At 34.7% G+C, this 9,384-nt stretch overlaps 1 protein-coding gene across 1 annotated transcript; it reads left to right on the top strand.

The window, feature by feature from the left end:
• On the top strand, positions 3,526-9,378 carry LOC105164819 (pleiotropic drug resistance protein 1-like; the record flags this gene model as incomplete). The annotated part of the gene is made up of 22 exons (XM_020694633.1): positions 3,526-4,028; positions 4,117-4,237; positions 4,331-4,419; positions 4,502-4,586; positions 4,667-4,826; positions 4,921-4,997; positions 5,074-5,127; positions 5,216-5,306; positions 5,411-5,712; positions 5,795-6,076; positions 6,177-6,493; positions 6,578-6,738; positions 6,835-6,938; positions 6,996-7,152; positions 7,243-7,350; positions 7,435-7,595; positions 7,665-7,997; positions 8,072-8,362; positions 8,433-8,516; positions 8,604-8,737; positions 8,962-9,189; positions 9,273-9,378. Coding segments are annotated over exons 1-22 (3,765 nt in total), but the record flags the coding sequence as incomplete, so codon positions are not given.

The raw sequence follows: 9,384 nt of genomic DNA, 5'->3' as shown, positions 1-9,384 counted from the left end.
CAAAAATTTGGATTCAAGAATCCATACATATGATATGCATACTAGCCAGTACAAATATTTAGAGAGTGTTAGAAATCTTCTTCTCTTCTGCTTCTTTTACTTTTCCAAATCTCTGCAAGTAAATCAATTTCCCCATTTTTTTCTCTGAATTTCTGCAAGTAAATTAATCTCCATCATCAACTGATAGATAGATCTTTTATTGCAAATTTATATTATATCTTACCTTAGACTATGTTCTGTTTACGTTTATAATCTCTTTAAAACATCTTGAAACGTATTTTGTAAAATTTTTAAAAAAATAAAATTATAAGATCCAGAAATAAGATGTTTGGAACTCATAAACTCCGAATTCTCAACTTATTTTAAAATCTTATTTCTATTAATCTTTATTTATAAGCTCTACAAATATTTTATGAATGGTATGATCTTATAAGATATTTTAAATAAATTTACTAAAAATACATACAATTATGTGTAAAAGCCCAGCTATAAATAGGGTTGGGACAAGGCGGATCCAATAACAAAAGGTGGAATATTAATGTATAAAATATTATGTTGAAGAATTCAACGGATGATCAATTTTCAATTGATATTTATATATTTTATTGGATAAAATTGTAGAGTGTATCTAATGCAACATCGTACATTGGTCTCATCGACGACTGCGATTACTGGTTGATAATATTCCAATCGGAAGACAATTTCTAAATAAACATGTTGGACTAAGTTTGATTGCGACATTGTATGACAAATTCAAACTTTGAATTCTTAAGATCAGACGAAATGATTAGTATTTTATTTGATATATAAATATTAGGAGATGATGCATATGCTGATATCAGAATTAATGATTCGATTCATTAATATATCATTAATTATATTGAAACTCAAATATTAATATTTTAAAATTTATAAATATATTCAAAATAAATAAAAAAATAGAATCAACAATGAATTTTTAAAATAATTATTATTTATTGGGAAGTAAAAGAAATGTTGATTGAACATGGTATGGCTGTATTTGAATGAACGGATCAGTTGTATCATAATTTTAAATGATTTCATATTAATTAAATTTAAAATTTTTTTAAAAGTAATTTAAAATAACAAATAACATAGAATTATACAAAAAAAATAGTATATTCATTATTTCGAATTTAAAATTCTTAGGTTTAAATATTTATTTCTTCAAACAATATAAAGGAATTTAATGATGAAACATTCTAGAATTTGATGAGGGAAAAAAAAAACCCATAAAGATCAAAACACAAACGTACACTGCACGACTTCCTCATTAAGTAATCATGACTGTGAAGTCGTGTAACGTAACAAGATACGTCAAGATAATATAATTTATAATAGGACTGCTTGTAACTATTAACAAAATTATTTTTTATTTTTATTATGAGAAAAATTAAGAACTCCATACTGAAAATATACAAAAAGAAAAATTATAAAATATTAATATCAATTACTTTTTCTGTGATATGAAAAAAAATTAGAAAAACATTCTGAAATCAGAAATTGTGATACACGCGCATTGACTACAAATAAATGTCTAGTAATTGTAATTCTTTTATGATTTTATCCTTCTTTCTCCCATTTTAATGTTTCACCCAATTATATATATATTATATATAGTTTAAATTTTTAAAATAATATATAATTATTTTTTTAAATAATAATTTAATTTTTATAAATTATATTTATTTTAAATTATAATTATAATATTTTTTATTATTATAATAATTATAATATTTTTATTTTTATTGTAAATAATTTTATTTTAATAAATTGTAATACTTCATATAGTATAATTACATCTAACTCTTTTTCTAAAGCCTTGTAGGACTAAAAACTCTATAAAAAATTAAAATCAATATTGAGCACATTAAACGGACTAAAAAAAAATTTCTATATGAAATTTTAATTTTATATATTATAGATATGTTATAAGTAATATTTTAATATGCCGAGGTTGAACATGAGGGGCATTTTAATCATTGTTCTTAAAAAGAACAGGCTCAGGTTAACTAGGGGCAGTATGAGTTATTATTCATAACATAGGAATAATCTTTTATATTAAAATTTTTATAGGAAATTTTTTAATATTTTTCCATATCACACGAATCAAAAGGCTCAGGTACATTCTTTCTATTACGTTCTAAATCACTTCTCTCGCACTTTAGATAATGATGCACTAAAAAAACAATTAACAGGTGCAAATTAGCAACTTAATCCTTTTATTTTAAATTAATACCATAACTTTTGCATAGAACTTTACATATAACTACACTAAATTGAAGGAACTGCAGTATAGTACTATAGTATTCTTATATATAATATATAATATAAATTAATTATAAAAAATTTAAATCAACAATTCATCCCACAAAAAGTAACTTGGTAAGACAATGCAGATCTGGCCGTGGCAACATTGACTCAGAACTATTTTTAAACCATGTCGCCGACGACCAGGTTTTTGTCTCAATAATAAAGTTGAGGTTCAATTTTTATTTTTATTTGGTAAAAATCTTAATTTGGAGATCATATATATATATATATGGGTTTATTTGCTTATAAATAGTTTTGTAATTTATTTTTAATTTGTGCTACAGTTTATTATTTGTTGTTTCATTTGTTATAAAACGGTATAATTTTACTTTTAATACCTTAATTATATTGCTCTCTCACTTTTAGTACCTTAAATTTTCAAATCATTAGATTTGGTACCTAATGTTTGGCATGTTTTATCACTGTTGTTGTTGTCGTCTTTTATTAGTTCAACCCCATTTTAGATGTAAAATTAGAGGAAATTTTATCAATAAAATATCATATTTGGCTGCGGTAGATATACACAAAAAAGGATGCATGTGAGAGTTGAATTGAACTGATCAAACTCATGACCTCTAATTTATTAATGAAATCTCGGTATCAGCGACTAAATTAAGAAATAATAGGTGAGAGGGGAGGTATTTAATTTGGATTTAAGGCATTTAGGAAATGTTTAAGGTTGCCCGCTGTGGCCGTCACCTTATTAATCCGGGAATTTTTCCTCGTACTACAGTCATTAATATAAAATTAGGTAATCGACCAAGGAATTCTGGGTGCAGCTTTAAACCCAACATAATCATACGTATGCGTATACGTATTAATTATACCACTCTCAAAGTTTTGTTATGATTTCGGATTTTTACTTCATATACCCCTTTTTGTATTATCTTGATATGAATACAATTAATATATAATTTAAAAACCTTATCAGTATCATTAATGCTACAGTTGCCTCTACATATATATTTATTTATTTTTTCAAATATTGATTAGAAAATCAATAATTCAAATCAATGAATACACGAAACGACATAAGTTCGAATTTTATAGAGTTCTAACGCACAACCATTTAATTGTGAAGTCGAACAACAGGAACGCCTAATTGGCGCAGCAGTTGCATCGGTGCATGGGCCATGCATTTGACTAATACTTTATTTCCCAGTTGCAAGTTATATAAAGAAGTCCATCATTAGATATGTAATGTAGAATTCTTGAATAATTTAAAGTGAATCACAAGATGTAGAACAAATCCAACCTACTCCCTGACCTGGAATCAACCATCTCTTAAATTCATCTTTCTTGATTGATAGATTGAGATTTGAAGCTCTTAGCAAACTTTTCAGGTCAGCAGTATACTTGTCAACTTCTGCTGAAATGATGGAAAATGTGGATAGAATTAGCAGTGGGCGGCTGAGCAGTTCCAACATATGGAGGAACACCTCCATGGATGTTTTCTCGAGGTCGTCTCGAGAGGAAGACGACGAAGAGGCGCTGAAATGGGCTGCTCTGGAGAGGCTTCCGACGTATACTCGTATAAGGAGAGGCATATATGCTGAGGACGAGGGCCAACCGAGAGAAGTGGATGTCAAGAACCTTGGACTGATAGAGAGGAAGAATCTTCTTGAGAGGCTAGTGAAGATTGCCCAAGACGACAATGAGAAGTTTCTGTTGAAGATCAAACGGCGTATGGACAGGTAAATATAGAGTAGTTGTGCTTTGGAGTACATTCATTTGATTGGAATAGTGTTTCTGTTTTGTGATGGGATTTTGAGATGGATGCAGGGTTGGGATTGATTTTCCGACCATTGAAGTTCGGTTTGAGGGGTTGAATGTTAGTACAGAAGCTCATGTTGGTAGTAGAGCGCTGCCCACAATATTCAACTTCACTGCCAATATCTTGGAGGTGATGGATATTTTGTTTCATGATAATCTCTCAGTTCCTCAAATCATAATTCAAGTTTGCTGTGGACCTAAATTTTTGTCTACCTCTGTGAAGGGTTTCTTGAGTTTCCTACATATTCTACCAAGTCGAAAGAAACCACTGTCCATTCTTCATGATCTCAATGGAATCATCAAGCCCGGAAGGTGAGCATAAATGTTGGAGTAATCAGTTTTTTGACCTGATGATGGACAGCTCACTTCATATTTTCTTGACTGGGAACTGCAGAATGACTCTGCTTCTAGGGCCGCCAGGTTCTGGGAAGACTACTTTGCTATCAGCATTGGCAGGAAGACTTGATTCAGATTTAAAGGTAAGAATGGAAATACTGTTTTTGGTACATCAGAAAGGTAGTGGAATTGTTTGAAATCACAAGTTTTTGGGTTTGATTAGGTATTAGGAAGAATAACGTACAACGGGCATGAAATGCATGAGTTTATACCACAGCGGACGGCAGCTTACATAAGTCAGCACGACCTTCACTTGGGAGAAATGACAGTGCGAGAAACACTAGCTTTTTCAGCAAGGTGCCAAGGAGTTGGAGCTGGTTATGGTGAGCAAGAATTTTCTTTTTAACTGCTCTTCATATGTGATGTTCTTTTACATAACTGAGAAGATTTTGAAGTTGGAATTCTTGAAATCTGCAGAAATGATAGCTGAATTGCTGAGAAGAGAGAAAGAAGCAAACATTAAACCAGATCCTGATATCGACATTTTCATGAAGGTAAACTATCACACGAGCCCCGTTCTGCTCCTCCTTGCTTGTGAAAATGTGTTAATATGGATTTCCTGTGTTCTAGGCTGTATCTATTGAAGGGCAAGAGGCAAGCGTTATGACCGATTACGTTCTGAAGGTAATGAGTCAAAAAGTACTCTAAGCTCCGAAATTTTTTGGAGATAAACGTGCAAATTGCTTGACCTTTTGGTATTAGTCACTTACAGATCTTGGGACTTGAAATTTGTGCTGATACCTTTGTTGGGAATGAAATGTTTCGGGGAATATCTGGGGGACAGAAGAAGAGAGTGACAATAGGTAACTGGAAAAAGACATTGATTTCTTTGCAATTCAAATAACAGAGTCGAAAGCACTTAGAACAAGTATAAAGGTTTCTCATGAATCTGTTCGATGTGATTCAGGGGAAATGTTGGTTGGACCAGCACGAGCACTTTTTATGGATGAGATATCGACTGGATTGGACAGTTCGACAACATTCCAGATTGTGAATTCAATAAAGCAATCCATCCACATTCTCCAAGGAACTGCTCTAATCTCCCTCCTGCAGCCTGCACCAGAGACTTATGAGCTATTTGATGACATAATTCTTTTATCAGATGGAAGAATTGTGTACCAAGGTCCTCGGGAGAATGTGTTGGAGTTTTTTGAGAGCACAGGTTTCAAATGTCCTGAGAGAAAAGGAGTAGCAGACTTTTTGCAAGAAGTAAATTCGATCACCTTTCTGCTTTCTGTATACATAGAGAAAGCCGAGACGTTATCAACCTTTCCATGGTGAAAATTTGCAGGTAACATCAAGGAAAGATCAGGAACAATACTGGGCTCGTAGAGATCAGCCTTATAGTTTCGTTTCTGTCAAGGAATTTTCAGAAGCATTTCAGTCATTCCATGTTGGAAGAAAGATAGGCGATGAGCTTGCCATTCCTTTTGACAAGGCTAAGAGCCACCCTGCTGCTCTAACTACTAACAAATATGGTCTCAGCAAAACAGAAGTATTAAAAGCTTGTTCTTCTCGGGAATACCTCCTTATGAAGAGAAATTCTGCTGTCTACATCTTCAGGATGATGCAAGTAATTGGCACGAAACAACTCTAAAGCTCTGATTCTTCTATTAAACATTGGTAGATATCTAAACATAATCTAATTGATCGTTTTCTTTTCATGTTTCCAGCTTCTTGTCATGGGTCTCATATCGATGACTGTATTCCTACGTACTAAGATGCCCAAGGATACAGTGACAGATGGTGGAATTTTCATGGGTGCTCTCTTTTATACACTTGTTGCGTTGATGTTTAACGGATTTTCAGAGATGGCACTAAGTATTCTAAAACTTCCCGTCTTTTACAAGCAACGGGACCTGCTTTTCTTTCCTGCATGGGCATACTCTTTGCCTGCATGGATCCTAAAAATCCCCATCACATTCGTTGATGTTGCCATTTGGGTGCTTGTTACTTATTACCCCATCGGATTTGATTCTAATGCAACAAGGTACTATTCCATCAGTGAAAATTTACTTCCATACATAATAGTTTCAAGTTTGTTTCATCTCACAGGCGGGATGAATTATTGCAGGTTTTTCAGGCACTTTTTCCTTCTTATATGGGTGAATCAGATGGCTTCTGCACTATTTCGCTTGATGGGTGCACTGGGGAGAAACATGATCGTTGCCAATACATTTGGCTCTGGCTCATTAATTGCAATTTTGGTGTTGGGTGGATTCATTTTGACACGAGGTAGGCAAACTTTAAAATACAGAAAATTAAAGTTACCATTCCTATACCTATTTGTGAATAGACATAAGAGACTTCACTCTTGATAATTGCTATCAGAGAATATCAGAAAATGGTGGATATGGGGTTACTGGATCTCACCTATGATGTATGGACAGAACGCTATAACAGTCAACGAATTTCTTGGAAAGAGTTGGAACCATGTAAGTGACTTTTCCTACAGTTCTTGTATAGTTTGACATCAAGAATGCCTATTCCAGGTTCCTCCAGGCTCCAACGAGTCAGTGGGTGTCTCAGTTTTGAAGTCTAGAGGGATTTTTCCACATGCATATTGGTATTGGATTGGAGTTGGAGCTCTGATTGGATATGTTCTTCTCTTCAATTTCTTGTGCACCTTGGCTCTAACATACCTCAACCGTAAGGATACATCTGTCGCTTATTTGTAATATTCTGTTGTGCAAGGCCGAGATGATCTAAAATCACTAATTAATTGTGTACTTGATGCAGCATTTGGGAAATCCCACGCAGTTCTATCTGAGGAAACATTGGCAGAAAGGAACTCAAGAATTGCAGGCAATTATACTCAACAATCATCAACAGGGGAGAGTCATTCTGGTAAGTTGTCAATTTTCAAGTCTGATGATTCCTCATTGCAAATCAGGGAAATGGGTACTAACGTGTGAACATCGAAAGATCCAGGAGGTGGCAACAACATTCAACAAATTGATACCAGGTCTGCATCATCAAGAGTGGACAGTATCAATGAAGCGGATCCAAATAGAAAGAAAGGAATGGTTTTACCCTTTCAACCTTTGTCGATAACTTTTGAGGATATCCACTATGCAGTCGATATGCCACAGGTACATCAATTTTTGTGTAGTTTCTTCTATAACTAGGTCCGAGATGCTCAGAGAATCCTTATGACACAGGAAATGAAAGCTCGTGGTGTTCAAGAGGATCAACTGCAGCTTCTGAAAGGCATAAGTGGTGCTTTCAGACCAGGTGTTTTGACAGCCCTAATGGGTGTTACAGGGGCTGGTAAGACCACACTGATGGATGTGTTAGCAGGGAGGAAAAACAGTGGATACATCAATGGCACAATCACTATATCAGGGTACCCAAAGAAGCAAGAAACATTTGCCCGCATTGCAGGATACTGTGAGCAAACCGACATTCACTCTCCTCATGTTACAGTGCATGAATCTCTGCAGTATTCTGCCTGGCTCCGCTTGCCTCAGGATGTAGATGCTGAAACACGAAAGGTGATCTCTAATCCAGATATATGTTCTTTTTCTTTGGTGAAAATACATATCTTCAACTGACAAACAAACTGCAGATGTTTGTTGAAGAGGTCATGGAACTTGTTGAGCTTACTCCACTTAGGGGAGGGCTGGTAGGCTTACCAGGAGTGAATGGCCTCTCGACTGAGCAGCGGAAGAGGCTAACTATTGCAGTTGAACTTGTTGCCAACCCTTCTATTATTTTCATGGATGAGCCAACTTCAGGGCTTGATGCTAGAGCCGCTGCAATAGTAATGAGAACAGTGAGAAACACAGTGGATACAGGTCGAACTGTTGTATGCACCATCCATCAACCAAGCATTGACATATTTGATGCTTTTGATGAGGTAGATGTTGTTTGTTTTGCAAATTTCTACTACTTACTAAGGGAAAAAACTAAGGGGTAAATGGATTCAGCTGCTGCTTCTAAAACGAGGAGGTGAAGAAATATATGTTGGTCCATTAGGATGGCATTGTTCTGAGCTCATCCAATACTTCGAGGTGAGATTCATTAGTAGATGATGTTTTGTAGCTTCCCAATGCTCACCACAATTCATTTCGAGCATGTCTTGATTTTCTCCTCTCCAGGGGATTTCTGGAGTTCCTAAAATTAAAAACGGTTATAATCCAGCAACATGGATGTTGGAGGTAACCTCAATAGCACAAGAAGTTGCTCTAGGAGTTGATTTCGCTGAAGTTTACAAGAACTCAGAACTGTACAGGTAATACTATATCGAAACCTCAGGATGGATGTCTTCGGCTTGAGAACCTGGTCTAAAATTACAAATATCAATCCACTTTTATCTATCCAAGAAGACAAAACTCTATATATGAAAGATCTAACATAAATTGTAACAATTGCTGTTAAGTAATTTATACAAATTTTGAGCAGTTATCCTACCATAGTACATTGATTTTAGTATGTCTTCCTCGGTGACACTCTCAGGAGAAATAAAGCATTGATAGCAGAACTCAGTAAACCAATCCCTGGTTCAGAAGATCTACACTTTCCTACACGTTACTCCCGATCTTTCTTCACCCAATGCAAAGCATGCCTTTGGAAACAGCATCTATCATATTCGCGTAACCCACCTTACATTGCCGTGAGACTCCTGTTTACGACCTTCATTGCCCTCATGTTTGGAACAATATTCTGGAATCTTGGCTCCAAGAAGTAAGCAAGACATGATGAAACCATGAAACCGGTACCTCCAAACTTTCCACATTCTTTTACTAATATCTATCATTTGTTGCCAGGAGAAATTCATTAGACATCATTAACGCTATGGGTTCCATGTATGCTGCCGTCCTATTTCTTGGAGTACAAAACGCTGCATCAGTGCAGCCAGTTGTAGCAATTGAGAGAACA

Source organism: Sesamum indicum, linkage group LG6, assembly GCF_000512975.1.
Source record: "Sesamum indicum cultivar Zhongzhi No. 13 linkage group LG6, S_indicum_v1.0, whole genome shotgun sequence".
Classification (NCBI taxonomy): domain Eukaryota; kingdom Viridiplantae; phylum Streptophyta; class Magnoliopsida; order Lamiales; family Pedaliaceae; genus Sesamum; species Sesamum indicum.
The sequence above is the reverse complement of the archived record's forward strand: the minus strand, read 5'-3'. Positions and strand labels throughout refer to the sequence as shown.